At 42.5% G+C, this 15,725-nt stretch overlaps 1 protein-coding gene across 1 annotated transcript in view; it reads right to left on the reverse strand.

Moving 5' to 3' along the window:
• The window catches only part of MYO5B (myosin VB), a 331,539-nt gene that overhangs the window by 83,926 nt on the left and 231,888 nt on the right, over positions 1–15,725 (reverse strand). The window contains exons 21-22 of the mRNA XM_087715323.1: positions 9,983–10,139; positions 1,609–1,848 (exon numbers count right to left, since the gene is read on the reverse strand). Of these exons, the coding sequence (XP_087571449.1) occupies positions 1,609–1,848; positions 9,983–10,139 (397 nt within the window). The remainder of the gene's footprint in view (positions 1–1,608; positions 1,849–9,982; positions 10,140–15,725) is intronic.

Genomic DNA, 15,725 nt, shown 5'->3' on the forward strand with positions numbered 1-15,725 from the left:
TGAGAAATAGTAGTCCAGGGCTTGGCAGCCATTAGTCCTGCCACCAAAAATTATCTAGTCCATAGTTCCAAAAATGAAATATACTCATCCCAGCCTGAGATGCTGCAGAATGTACTCGCATTTTCTTAAGAAAGAAACTTGTCCCTACAATTTGCACAAATAATGTTGTGAATTATTTCCCAAACTCTGCATTCCAATCTTACTGGAGATCCCTCGTACCTGGTAATTTTCCTGAGTCCCTTCATCTCTCATATTTATTTTATCTAACAACATTCACTCCTTGTCTCAACTGAGAGTTTAAACTTCACTGCTCCTTGCCTTTAAAAAAAAAAATCCCACTGTAAAACTGCGTCCTTGGAAGCCTACTGAAAAATTCCCAGCATTATGGCTTCCCTTAGGATTTAGCTGAAGCTCAGACAGCCAAGGAGGAGATATATGATTGCGCTGTGAAAAGTCTGAGCCTTGCCTACCTGGGAGAAATTAGCAAAATAAAGTCTTTGTCATCAAATGGAAAGAGGATTGAGAAAAAGAAGAGAAAGAAATTTTCATTAAAGCCCTAAAGGGAAACACCAAACCTTGACAATTTTACACTTTCATCCCGTTCTATCAAATTGTAGAACTGGACAATATTCTGAGGATAGGGAGGCAAAAACCTCAACCATTAGCAAACAATTCCATTCAGAACACTAGAGAGATGCAGGAACAAGTAGTCCTTGAGTTACAACAGTTACAATAACACTGAAAAAAATGGCTTATGACCATTTTTCACACTTTGGACTGCTGTAGCATCCCCATGGACATATGATAAAATTTTGGAACTGATTCATATTTATCAATGGTTACAGTGTCCCTGGGGCATGAGATCACCTTTTGTGACCTTCTGACGAGCAAAGTCAAAGGGAAAACCCGTTTCACTTAACAACCATGTCACTAGCTTAACAACTGCAGTGATTCATTTAATGACCACGTCAAGGAAAGTTATAAAATCCACTTAACAACTTTCTCACTTAGCAACAGAAACTGGGCTCAATGATGGCCGTAGGTCAGGAACTAGTAGTAAAAAAAGAAAACGAAGAAATTCTCACTAAAGCACTTACTGAAAAGACAAAACCTTGACAATTTCATCCTACTTTCATCCTATTCTATCAAGCTGTAAAGGCAAAGCTTCCCCTCGCACATATGTGCTAGTCGTTCCCGCCTCTAGGGGGCACTGCTCATCTCCATTTCAAAGCCAAAGAGCCAGCGCTGGCCGAAGACGTCTCTGTGGTCATGTGGCCGGCATGATTAAACACCAAAAGCGCATGGAACACTGATATCTTCCCACCAAAGGTGGTCCCTATTTTTCTACTTGCATTTTTACATGCTTTCGAACTGCTAGGTTGGCAGAATCTGGGACAAGGAACGGGAGCTCACTCTGTTACAAACTGCCGACCTTTTTAATTGACAAGCTAAGCGTCTTAGCCACTGAGCCACCACATTGTAGAGCTGGACAATATTCTGTGGATACAGAGGCAAACAAAATGGAGGCCACCATTAGCAAATAGTTCCATGCAGAACACTGGGGAGACATGGGTTGACACAACAGAGCAAGACCGGGTGGGATTTTACCTGTTCATCTATCTTTCTCTGTAGTTGCACAACTTTGTTCTCCATGCCAATGTTGAGTCTCTTCAAGTGCTCGGCTGACCGGGCCTCGATCTTCAGAGCTTTCAGCTCTTGCTTGGCTTTCATGCGCCTGAAATAGCACTGGATCATCACAGCCGCACATCTGAACTTGGTGAAATTCTTCCGAGCCAGCCAAGCTCGAGTATATTTCTGGAGGACGATGGCCTTGTACTCCATAAGTATCTTAAAAGCGCATGAACACATAGCAACATACAGAAGACAGGGAAGAAATATGGTAGCATACGTCAACGTTGCTGAACACCATCTAGGACATTCTAGTTCTCATTGATCATTCTCTAATGATAAATACGAATCTGGATTTTTTCAACAGAGCATAATCAAAAAGTGCTTAATGAAAAGTGTTTAGGGACTAGGGGAGACATGATAGCAGTGTTCCAATATCTCAGGGGTTGCCACAAAGAAGAGGGAGTCAAACTATTCTCCAAGGCACCTGAGTATAGAAGAAGCAGCAATGGGTGGAAACTAATCAAGGAGAGAAGCAACTTAGAACTGAGGAGAAATTTCCTGACAGTTAGAACAATTAATCAGTGGAACAACTTGCCTCCAAAAGTTGTGAATGCTCCAACACTGGAAGTTTTTAAGAAGATATTGGATAGCCATTTGTCTGGAACGGTACAGAGTTTCCTGCCTAGGCAGGTGGTTGGACTAGAAGATCTCCAAGGTCTCTTCCAACTCTGCTATTGTATTGTATTGCTTATAATGACTCCCAATGTTTTCAGTGAGGGCCATCCTGATTAAGATTAAGACCACACCTCTAGAGGATATACAGCTTTTGAAAGTCTCAATTTTTGAGTATCAAAGGCATCAGAAAGTTGATATACAAGAGCTGTTCTTAATTTAGTGCTCTCTTGATGTCTTCCAACTTCCATAATCCCCCGCTTGTATTATGACTGGTTATGAGAGTTGAAATTCAATACATCATGAACAGCACCACTGTGGGAAGAAAATTTCCCACCACAAAATTTCACAAGTGGTCCGTGGGAACAATTCAGGCATCTGCTTAGAGAAGGTTGATGGCCATCGTTCATCACCAAGCAATGCTTTATTGTTTGGCCATCTGATCTTCTCCACTTGGTGATGAGGAAGAAATGGCACTGAAATATTATTTTTGACCTTAGGAGTCCATTCAGCTGTCTAAGAAGTCACCAAATCTCCAAATATTTGAAACATTCATTATGGTGCCTAGGTCAACATTACATCATCAACTTAAGCAGTGCTGGGATTCAGCCAGTTCGCACCACTTCGGGAGAACCGGTTGATAACTTTCTGAGCAGTTTGGTGAACCGGTTGCTGGAAGAAATCATTAGGGCAGAGAACCGGTCGTTAAATTATTTGAATCCCACCATTGAACTTAAGGCTAGGAGGTTATAAAATGTGCAAAAATGGAAAGAGGCACATTACGGAGTTTCTCTGTCCCAGGATATTCCTGCTGCGAAGTACAAATTGGTGAATTAAATCACATATGAATATGTATTGGGTATTAAGTTTGCAAGGACATCTTTGTGTTACTAGAACCCTGAGATCAATAAAACGGGGTATCAGATTAAAAAATGGCCTATAACTTGTAAGCCATATAAACACAAATCTGTATTTGGTTTGCCATAAGTCCAAAGTTTTAATATTCACTATATAAATTAACACACTCCATTTTAGCTAAACGTGCTTTGAAAATGTATTCTGAACAGTTCGTTTGTGGCTGAACATATCAAACCATTCCAAAAATAAGGTTAAATCCATACATCATCTTTACACTGACTATAGGTATGGCTATTATATAGAAATATGGGTCAATGTTTCAGTTGTGCTACTATTAAAACAAGGAGCCACTAAGCAATTTAATCTATTAAAAATAGTCCAGTGATTTGTCTCAGTAGAACTGTGATGTATTTTTTCCACCATCTTCACATTACATTCAACTGGATCCGTTCCAATAAAGTAATTGTATTAAAATTAAGTGTGTGGTATTATTCATGCAACAGTTTCTAACTCGACAGGAATATGAGGAATGCAAATGTACAATATTTGTGGCAATTGTGAACAGTGAATAGCCATTAACATGTACGCACTTCTGTAGTGGCCAAATGATCAAAAATTGATATTGCTCCAAAATGAATACTCAGTAGTTCATTATTATGTCCCTATAAGCACAAAGGTGGGATAAAATTGAATAAACAATAGAATCCATACGCTACTAAGAAGCAGCGGTTAAAATGTTAGTTAAAGACAGGGATGTCAACCTTAGCAACTTTAAGACTTGTGTCCCAAAGGTGCTTTTTCAAAATGCAACTGGACTTTTTCTTTGTTTTTCCCTTGGAAACATTTCGCTTTTCATCCAAGAAGCTTCTTCAGTTCTGAAGAACTAAAGCTCAAAAAGCGAAACATCTTCAAGGAAAAACAAGGAAAGTCCAGTTGCCTTTTGAAAAAGCACCTTTGGGACAATCATGGCCTTGGATGACTGTGAATGTCCATAGACATTTAAGACAGGGATGAAATTCAGCAGGTTCTGACAGGTTCTGGAGAACCAGTTTCAGTTTCAGTTTTATTGAGTTTGTATTCCCGAGAGACTCAGGGCGGCTCACAATAAAAAAAGGAGGGGATACAAAAAAAATAAAATAAAAACAACAATTTTACCGGTAGCAGAGATTTTGAATAGTTCAGAGAACCGGCAAATACCACCTCTGGCTGGCCCCCAGAAGGAGGTGGGAACGGAAATTTTGCAGTACCCTTCCCCTGGAGTGGGGTGGGAATAGAGATTTTGCAGTATCCTTCCCCTGCCCACCAAGCCACGCCCACAGAATCAGTAGTAAAAAAAATTGAATTTCACCACTGATTTAAGGCTTGTGGACTTCAACTCTCAGAATTCCCCAGCCAGCATGGCTGGCTAGGAAATTCTGGGATTTGAAGCCCACAATTCTTAAAAGTTGCCAAGGTTAGACACTCTGGTTTAAGACTAATGACAATGGCAAACTCAGAGACACTTCTGATAGCATCTCTCAGGCTCAGAAAGTGTGAAGTTTCTTCTCTCTAGCCTGATGTTAGATAATCTTTCCATTTTGCCCTGAAGTTCTTTTCTGTGTGGCTTCATTAAGCTAGCCCTCTTAAGAACTGGAGAAAAATTGCTTCTGTCTGTGTAGCTTAAACTTTGAAATATCTACAGTTTATGCTTCTGTACTCTGAAAGTGAGTCAAGTTCTGAGTCGGGGGGGGACGGGGACCATTTGGAGAGAAAAGACCTAGCTATAACAATCAAAAAATGTTGGCAAGATTAACCCCCACATAGAAAGAGTTAGTGAAGAAACAGAGGGTATCAATGAAACATAAGTGACGTACACTAACAAGTTATGCCTTTAAATAGGTAAAGATGAAATATTATTATGTAGTCCAGGAATTTCTTCCTGTTAGGTAATTATTAAATAATGCCAAAAGTAAAGGGAAGACAAGGCTAAAAGTTATGGGACAATAGTGCCTCGCTAAGTTAACATTTGAGCTTTCCTATATATATTACTAACTGGATACCTGTGCTTTGCAATGAATCTATGTGATCGGGCTATGCAGGAGAAATTCAGATCACAATCTGTTGGCTCAATGATGGTTGGTGATCGAAACACATAAGGGAATATCGCTCCCGCCGCCTTGAGTCCAGAAGCTGTTCCAAAGATGGAAGGCGTAGACATTTTGGTGAGATACCAATGTTTAGTACTGTAAGGAGCTCCAGACCGCTCCTGAGTGAAGGAGTGGAACATCTGCCAGTTTGAACTGAGGTAACGGAATGTGAGGCAACTGGCAATTGGAACAGAGTTCTTTTCAGGTGGGGAGGGGGAGTAGAATGTCTAACTCCTTAGCATCAGAGCATATTCATTACTGTATAAGAAATACTAATGATCTGATGATCATGTTGAAAAATTCTTTTTAGCGAGCACCAAGAAGCCAAGAGGAACATACGTGCCAAATTTCAAGTTTGTAGGCTTTTCATTTCTGGATATTTCGTGATGAGTGAGTGATATTTGGCTTTTATATATATATATATATATAGATTTCCCCAGACTATATAGTACATTCACAGGTAACCCATCAGGGATTAATTACAGCAAATACTTCCAAATAATGTTCTCTCAACTTCTTCCTTATTTTCAAACACTTATAGACGGCTAAATTACGAAAACTCTAAGCGTTCAATGTTGGAGATCATCTGAATTCAGCAAGGGTCCCTCATTAGTGTTGAAATTATTCCAAGACGTTAAGTAGCAGAATGCCTCATTAGAAAGAAGTAAATGGTTATAATGCAGTTAGTCTTGGATGCAGAGAACAGATTGCCCTGGTATCAGTGAAGGCTTCCCCTAGCTTCATTAGATGCATTCACTCAGAAATACATGGACATCACGAAAAACATCTTTCATTTAAACTACTTTGTCGTGAGAAAGACTGACAGGAAGTTTCCTTTGTCTTTAAACACTGTGATTCATTTAACTAAGCACAATCCAGATGACAAGTAGATACTGAGACAAGAAGTAGAGATTTTCCCATCCTGCCCATCCTCTCTTCTTCCTTTAGATTGTGCCAAGTGTGAAGAATCAGGACTATACATAGCATTCCTGGGGGCAAGAGGCTGACTCTGTAAACCGCTTAGAGAGGGCTGTAAAAGCACTGTGAAGCGGTATGTAAGTCTTAAGTGCGACTGCTGTTCCAATTAAGATGATCTGTTGTTCATGCCTATGCACAGAAATTTAGCCAACTAACTGTCAGGACTAAATTGATGCTAGATAAGAGTCAACAGAATTCAAGAGAGGTTGGATTTAGACCATTTGTGGGAATGCAAGGACTCTAGGCTGATTACTTGCTTAACTCCCCCACCAGGCTCTTCCTGCTCTTCTCCTACAGGTGGGCCCGAGTGGTCAAAACAGCTAATAGATGCAAAAAGATTGTGCAGCATCTCAACACATAATGAATTAGAACCCAATTCAAATACTCATCAGTGAATAAAAAATAAAATCAATATTGCTAATGATATTAACTTAAAACAGGAATAAAATGAGAATACAAAGAGAAGCCATTCAGTCTTTAAGAACCTGCCAAAGAAGCCAACTCTTGACAGTTAAACATACCCATAGGGTGGGGTGGGGGGTGGGCGGGAGGGACCATTTGGAACTCAATGGAGAGACTTATGGAAGAAGCTAGACAATCATTACAAAGCTCTGCTTCTACTCTCCTGGGCTGAGAAAGTGTGGAGCATCTACTCCCAGATGTAATAAACCTCTTCGGAGAAGTCCTAAAGATATCTGGCCTCAAGTTCAACTTGTTTTATGGGTTATTACCAACCTCTTGAGTTTTACTCAGAAACCTACTGAAAGTCAAGGCGAGTTCCTACAGCTTAGATACTGTCAAGTTAATTCGCTCTGACCCAGTAGCAGAGAGGACCTGTTGCTTTTTGCCCCTATTGTGATTTTTGGGTAATCTTCAAGGCCAGCCCCAGGTATATCACACTGACATAATCTGATCTAGAGGTAACAAGGGTGTGAGTTACTATTCTTAGAATCTCTTGCCCTCACCTGTCAAGCAACCAATCTATCTAGCTTCTTAGCAGCAGGCTACCCATTTGCATGCTAAGAAACACTGGATATAGCCTGTTGAGTTTGTCACTAGTTAATCCTTCAAGAGCAGTTTGAAAGTTACTTCAAAGAAAATAAAACCTTTGTACTCCCTGGACAGGATGACATCCATTTGAGGATTTCAAAAGGGAACTTCTAAATTATAGGATTAATACCAAGGTCGTGCTCAGGTTTTATATATGGGACGAATGGCTGACTTTCCAGATAGCAATAGCAGTTAAGACTTATATACCGCTTCATAGGGCTTTCAGCCCTCTCTAAGCGGTTTACAGAGTCAGCATATCGCCCCCACAGTCTGGGTCCCCATTTCACCCACCTCGGAAGGATGGAAGGCTGAGTCAACCTTGAGCCGGTGAGATTAGAACCGCTGAACTGCAGATAACACTCAGCTGAAGTGGCCTGCAGTACTGCACCCTAACCACTGCGCCACCTCGGCTCTTAATTACCAACGAAAGAGGAAGAGATATCTCAAACCATGGAAGCTGATGGAGAAGACATCTAAGACTTTGACAGGAGCTGCTACTAAGGATTGAGAACACTGGGCCCGATGCACCTACTCCTGGACTCCCAGTGTATCTCATTTTGAGATGTCGATTTTGTTACTAACCTTATACAATTAGAAATGAAGACTAAGAAATGCCTCACAGAAAACACGTTGTGTTTTGAAATTTGACATTTACAACCGAGTGTGAAGTGATTTTGCTAGCTCCGAATAAAGTCAAGACATAATCCAGATGAGGAGCAAGAAGCTTAAATTACACTTGAAGACAACAGGAATTCAGAAGCAAAATTTTATGTAGGACTGAAGACATTATTAAAGACAGATTGAACATTTTTTAAAAGTGATGATGATGCTCTGGTAGCATTGTTGAGGCCCTCTTATCTATCTTTAACATAATGAATTTTTTGCAGTTTTACAATAGAGTCCAACCTGAATTAAAGGAGAAAAAGTGGCAGATGTTTACTGGCCAATAACTATACTAACACCTATCTGCTCCTTTTCAGCAGTTGTTTTTAGAGTACTTGTTTTTAATCTGTTTTACTATATTTGTGATTGACTGTGAAATACTAAACAAAACCACGACAACAAAGATATGCAAAATCATATATGTACAATCTCTGGTTCACAGTACAAAGGATGAACTCCCTTAATTTGCTTCACAAGAAAATTAACTACCATATTTTTGGAGTATAAGACGCACAGGAGTATAAGACGCACCAAGGTTTTGAAGAAGAAAATTCTTTAAAAAAATTTTTTGCACTCTGCAAACCTCCCAAAAAATGGCCCTGAATAGCCCTTAGGGGGCTTGTAGAGTGCTCCTGGGGGCTGAGGGGGGCAAAACCAGCCCATTTTTTCACTCATTTCTGCCCTCCCCAGCCCCCAGCAACTCTCTGAAAGCTTTCTAAAAGCTATGCATGTCCATTTCTGCAAAGGGGGCAGGGTTTGGGGAGGCTAAAAATGCTGTATTCAGTGTATAAGACACACCCAGATTTTCAGCCTCTTTTTTGAGGGGAAAAGGTGCATCTTATACTCCAAAAAATACGGTAATATATCCAGCACTTGATATGTTGGCATGTACCCAAGAACTTGGTTCACACACTAAAGATTATACAGGTGATCCTTGACTTACGACCACAATTGGGACTGGAATTTCAGTCATAAGTCAAGGCACCCACATGACTAGACCTAATTTTATGACTGTTTTACAATGATTGTTGAGCGATTTACGTGGTCGTAGGTCTGAATCCATTCACCCGAATGAGGGTTTTTGTCATTTTTTTAAAAAAAATCAAACCCATGAAGAACGGTTGCAGGAATTGGGTATGTTTAGTTTAATGAAAAGAAGGATTAGGGGAGACACGATACCAATGTTCCAATATCTCAGGGGTTGCCACAAAGAAGAGGGAGTCAATCTATTCTCCAAAGCATCTGAGGGCAGGACAAGAAGCAATGGGTGGAAACTCATCAAGGAGAGAAGTACTTGGAACTAAGGAGAAATTTCCTGACAGTTAGAACAATTAATCAATGGTACAGCTTGGCTCCAGAAGTTGTGAATGCCCCAACACTGGACGTTTTTGTGAAGATGTTGGATAACCATTTGTCTGGTGGTGTAGAGTTTCCTGCCTAGGCAGTGGGTTGGACTAGAAGACCTCCAAGATCCTTTCTAACTCTGTTATTCTATTCTATTCTATTCTATTCTATTCCATGGTTACATGACTGCAGGACACTTCAACAAGTTGTTAAATTGAGCTGGTCACCAAGTGTCCAAAATTCAGTCATGTGATCACTAATCAGATTGCATAGGGCTGCACAATATTGAGGCATCCTTGGTGGTCTCAGAGCTTGGTTTCTTTCTTGCAAACATTTCATTACAGAAACTAATGATGCACTAATGATGTTACCTAGTTGGGTAATGAAACATCTACAAGAAAACAAGGCCAGAGAGCACCAAGGACCCCCTCATTGCAACCCTGAGCTACAAATACCCTTCTTTATTTGCACAACATTTTACGATGGCCAGAAGTCTCTTTACGAGACCTTTCGGTAGCCCTAATTCCAAATGGTCGATTTAATGATTGGTCATAAGTCAAGGACGACTTGTATCCGACTTCCATGAAGCATGCATCAGAATAAAAAAAGGATTACTGAAATATTTGTGTGGTCTGGAATTCAAAGTCAAAGAAACGAACCTTTTGATAGTTCTTCCTAACGAACATTCCTCGGGTGAAGGACTGGATCGTGATAGCTGCTTGACGGATGGCTTGGTAGGCCCGGCGTATCCTTAACATTCGATATTGTTTCTGGAAAATAATGGCCGCTCTTGTTTTCCTTAGATGATCCGCCAATCTGCAGAAGAGTGAGGGGGGATAAAGGTTTAGCAATGATAAATAAGAAGGACAACACAAACCGATTGTTCCTAATAGAAGTGCTCCTGTACCGATTTTATGTTATAGCAATATAGCAATAGCAGTAGACTTATATACCGCTTCATAGGCCTTTCAGGCCTCTCTAAGCGGTTTACAGAGAGTCAGCATATTGCCCCCAACAATCTGGGTCCTCATTTTACCCACCTCGGAAGGATGGAAGGCTGAGTCAACCCTGAGCCGGTGAGATTTGAACCGCTGACCTGCTGATCTAGCAGTAGCCTGCAGTGCTGCATTTAACCACTACGCCACCTTGGCTCTTACTCTGCTGTTCTTTCTTCCAGGTTGTGTGTTTTTTTTATTTAACTCCATCCTGTTTCCAACAAAGACTCAACAATTGTTGGCGATGGATTGTGAATGGACATTTTTTGCAGAAGTGAATTATTGCCCACAATTCCTTTAAGTGTGCTGTTGCCTCCTTCATGTTCCTTAGTTTTGACAATAAGTCAATAGTGGCCCCAAGTGCATAACAGCCATAACGGTTATTAAAAAAAACAACCACAATTTCCACTTCATTTATTTATTTGTTTCACTTCCTATTTCTTCTCTGGAAGCTCAAAGCAATACACTCAGGGGTGAAATTCAGCAGGTTCTGGAGAACCAGTAGCGGGAATTTAGAGTAGTTTGGAGAACCGGCAAATACCACCTCTGGCTGGCCTCAGAGTGGGGTGGGAATAGAGATTTTGCAATATCCTTCTCCCAGGAGTGGGGCCGGAATGGAGATTTTGCAATATCCTTCCCCCAGGAGTGGGGCGGGAATGGAGATTTTGCAGTATCCTTCCCCCAGGAGTGGGATGGGAATGGAGATTTTGCAATATCCTTCCCCCAGGAGTGGGATGGGAATGGAGATTTTGCAGTATCCTTCCCCCAGGAGTGGGATGGGAATGGAGATTTTGCAGTATCCTGCCCCCAGATGTGGGGTAGGAATGGAGATTTTGCAGTATCCTTTCCCTGGAGTGGGGTGGGAATGTAGATTTTGCAGTATCCTTCCCTTGGAGTGTGGAGGGAATGGAGATTTTGCAGTATCCTTCCCCCAGGAGTGGGGTAGGAATGGAGATTTTGCAGTATCCTTCCCCCAGGAGTGGGGCGGGAATGGAGATTTTGCAGTATCCTTCCCCCAGGAGTGGGATGGGAATGGAGATTTTGCAATATCCTTCCCCCAGGAGTGGGATGGGAATGGAGATTTTGCAGTATCCTTCCCCCAGGAGTGGGATGGGAATGGAGATTTTGCAGTATCCTGCCCCCAGATGTGGGGTAGGAATGGAGATTTTGCAGTATCCTTTCCCTGGAGTGGGGTGGGAATGTAGATTTTGCAGTATCCTTCCCCCAGGAGTGGGGTAGGAATGGAGATTTTGCAGTATCCTTCCCCCAGGAGTGGGGTAGGAATGGAGATTTTGCATTATCCTTCCCCTGCCATGCCTATCAAGTCATGCCCACCAAGCCACACCATGCCCATCAAGCCATGCCCACAGAACCAGTAGCAAAAAAAATTGAATTTCCCCACTGGTCATAAGTCACTTTTTTCAGTGTCGTTGTAATGTTGAACGCTCACTAAATGAACTGTTGTCAGACGTGCACTACCTGCAGCTCATAAAGTAATTGTAGATGCAGATAGTAGAATCTTCAGTCTACAGGTGTGTGAAACAATAAAGCCCTCAGCTTGGAAGGCTTGCCACATATCATTCTTGGCTTAGGGCCTGGCATGAGAAGCCTATAGGGTAGATTGGGCTAAAGGTCAGATACTGGTTCAATGCTATCCAGTGAGTGAAGATTTGAATCCAGGCTTTCCTGGGATGAATGCAACACTGAGCATTGCACCACACTGATCTGCATAGGTTTTCTCATTCTTTTAGAAATGGATGGCTCTCCATTTCTTTAAAAACAATGTTTTTACGCCTCTCGGAATATTTTCACACCACTGCTTGTACCACTTCAAAATTAATTCTGGACAAGTTTGTTCTCACAGCCTCATCTATTGTATTAATTAATTAATTAATTAATTTAATTAATTAATTTATATCCTGCCTTTATTATTTTTACAAATAACTCAAGGCGGCGAACATATCCAACACGCTTGCCTCCTCCTATTTTCTCCGCAACTACGGCCCCGTGAGGTGGGTTGGGCTGAGAGAGAGTGACTGGCCCAAAGTCACCCAGCTGGATTTCATGGCTAAGGCGCAGTGGTGGGATACGTGCCTGCTGGGAGCACCAGGTACCGTTCTAGTACGGTGCTCTGGAGGGCCCACCCACCCTCCCTACTTGCATTTGAGCCGATCGGGGCTTTCACGCACATGCACGAAGCGTACGGCGCCTGCACGACACTCTGCCGAGTAGCTGGAGCATCACAGGCATGCTGCGCGCGTGGACATGGTGGACGCCAGGCCCCGTTGCAACGTACCGGTTGCAATGGGATCCAGAAGCAACCACTGCTAAGGCAGGAGTAGAACTCCCAGTCTCCTGGTGATTGGCCCAAAGTCATTTAATTGGCTTTCATGCTACGGCAGGACTTGAATTCCCATCTCCTGGTGATTGGCCCAAAGTCACCCAATTGGCTTTCATGTCTAAGGTGGAACTAGAACTCCCAGTCTCCTGGTGATTGGCCCAAAGTCACCCAGCTGAATTGATGGCTAAGGCAGAGCTTGAACTCACTGTCTCCCGCTTTCTAGCCTAATGCCTTAATTATTAGATCAAACACTGAATTAATAAAAATGGGAAGTCTCACTGAAGATGTTTTCCTTTGAGTTGCTCGGGCTCTACAAAGTTTGTCAAGAATTCCTTTATCTGTCAGTGGAAGGTTTTACTATTTCAACCCTATTTTCTAGGCTCAGAAGAACCATTATCCTCCAACGCTACATCCAATAAAGCTTTATTACATTTTGTCTGACTGTATCTCTCCCACACCAATTTAGCCACGACGGTAACATTCAACCCTGGTCTCAATTTTAGTGGAAAATGTCTAGTTAGGTGTGACTGGACTCAATGTTACAACATTTTCTTGCAGCAACCATTAAACAAATGCTGCAGTCATTAAGTCAGTGTTTCTCAACCTTGGCAACTTGAAGATGCCCGGACTTCAACTCCCAGAATTCCCCAGCCAGCATTCGCTGGCTGGGAAATTCTGGGAATTGAAGTCCGGACATCTTCAAGTTGCCAAGGTTGAGAAACACTGCATTAAGTGAACGCTGCAATCATTAAACAAATCCATTTTACCCAATGACTGATTTTTTTTTTTTTAGTCAGAAATCAGAATAATTGACTTTAGGAGGAAGAGAGACGTACATTTACCATTGTACATAAATGGCGAGGCAGTGGAGAGGGTTTGTAGTTTTAAATTTCTGGGCATTTATCTCTCGGAGGACCTCTCATGGACCATGAATGCTAACAAGCTTGCGAAGGAAGCACAGAAGAGGCTGTACTTCCTGAGAATGCTCGGGAAGATAAATCTATCTCAGCATCTACTTCTGTCCTACTATCGCAGCACCATTGAGAGTGTCCTGACATACGGCATTCTTGCATAGTATGGGAGCAGCTCTGCAGCGGACAAAAAAGCTCTCCGGAGAATCATTATAACTGCCCAGAATATCACTGGGCTCCAGCTACCAGCCCTGGATGACATCTCCGCATCTCGCTGTTTGAGGAAGTTGCATAACATTCTCAGAGACTCTTCCCATCCTGCTTACAATCTTTTTGGACCGTTGCCTCCCGGCAGAAGATACAGAACAATTAAACTTTGGACCACACGTCTTCTGAATGGCTTTTGTCCCAGAGCTATAATTGCACTCAACAATGAACTAAAGGGCCACCACCAGTGAGCTATTGGACAGCACTACTTGGTCTGTTGTGTGGATGCTTGGATGGTTTAGGGGCGGGGAATTTTTTAGTGGGGGGGGGGGGTGTTGGGGATTGTTATATGTGTTGGGCCCAGTCTCTGGGTGTTATGTGAATTTCGTTGTATGTTTCTACTGTGTATATACGTACAATGACAATAAAGTAAAGTAAAAAAGCAGACATTAGAAACAAAAAGAAAAATATAAAAAAATCTACGATCATATGATTGCAAGTGGCCTTAAAAGTGAGCCAGTTGGCAAGCGCTCAAAATGTGATCATAGGAACCCCCCCTTGGGGGAGGGGCAGCAGCAGAGGTGGGTTCCTACCAGTTTGCACCTGTTCGGTAGAACCGGTTCATCAAATCTACCGGTTAGAAGAGGTTCCACCAGTGGACCCTGAAAGCAGGCCACACCTACAGAAGAGGTTCCAAGAAAATTTGAAACCCACCACTGGGCAGCAGTCATAACTTTGAAATCAGATCATAAGGCGGTTTGGAGGGAGGGGGGGGATTCTGTTCTAACTTTGAATGGTTGCTAGGCAACTAAACTCAACTCAAGGACTGGTTAGACAAAATGGTACCTATCAGATCTGACAGGGCTTCTAAATGCAGTAAAGCAGAATTCTCTAACCTTTCTGGGTTGGCGGACCGGAGGCGGAGGGGAAGTGGGGAAAAGAGGGAATGGTTTTATGGGAGGAGGAGGCATGTATGTGCATGCGTGTGCATGGGCGAGCACCAGTGGTGGGTTTCAAAAATTGTTTGAACCTACTCTGTGGGTGTGGCCCCCTTTGTGGGAGTGGCTTGCCACCCATGTGACCGGATGGGAGTGGCTTGCCGGCCATGTCACCGGATATGAAGATGCCGATGACACTTGTCAGAACCACCTTAAATTACCTCACACACAGCACTGGCATGCATAAGAATAGGATGTCAACTTGTTTTTTAAAAGGCATCTTTGGTTTGCGTTAAAACAACTTCAACACACGCAATGTTCTCATTGCACCACAAACGCAGTAGTCATCCTTACCTTTCACAGAGGCACTGAGTTTTATAAATAGGAGCATGATAGTGTAGAATAATCATATCCAAGGACCAGTGGTGGATTTCAAAAATTTTTGGAACCTCTTCTGTAGGTGTGGCCTGCTTTCCGGGTCCACTGGTGGAACCTCTTCTAACCGGTTCGGTAAATTTGACGAACCGGTTCTACCGAATAGGTGCGAACTGGTAGGAACCCACCTCTGGCGAGCACCCTTTGCTCACGTGAGTGGGGCCGAGAGTTCCCATCACATGGGGCCCCGAGTGCTTGTGATGTTTGCATAACCAGTTGTGCAAGTGGGGCTGTGACAACTTTAATACGAGTGGGGTTGTGCAGATGCACATGTGCGCAAGCTACCCAGGCCTTTAAGTGGCCCACTTGTGAATAGGATGTGGGCTAATAGTGGGTCGTGGTCAGCGGTGGGATTCAGCCAGTTAGCACCTATTTGGGAGAACCGGTTGTTAACTTTCTAAGCAGTTCAGAGAACCGATTGTTGGAAGAAATCTCCTTTTGTTTTTTCCCCACTTTACAGGGCTAATCCTGTAAGGAAGGCAGGAAGGAATCATTCTGGTGTTGTTTCTAGCCTAATCTTTATTGCCCTGCTTACAGAAACTGCCTCTCCGGTTAACCCTTGCTAAGGCGAAGCG

This window comes from Thamnophis sirtalis, unplaced genomic scaffold, assembly GCF_051295495.1.
Source record: "Thamnophis sirtalis isolate CommonGarterSnake01/CBP01778 unplaced genomic scaffold, rThaSir2_p1.2 scaffold_5, whole genome shotgun sequence".
Taxonomy (NCBI): Eukaryota; Metazoa; Chordata; class Lepidosauria; order Squamata; family Natricidae; genus Thamnophis; species Thamnophis sirtalis.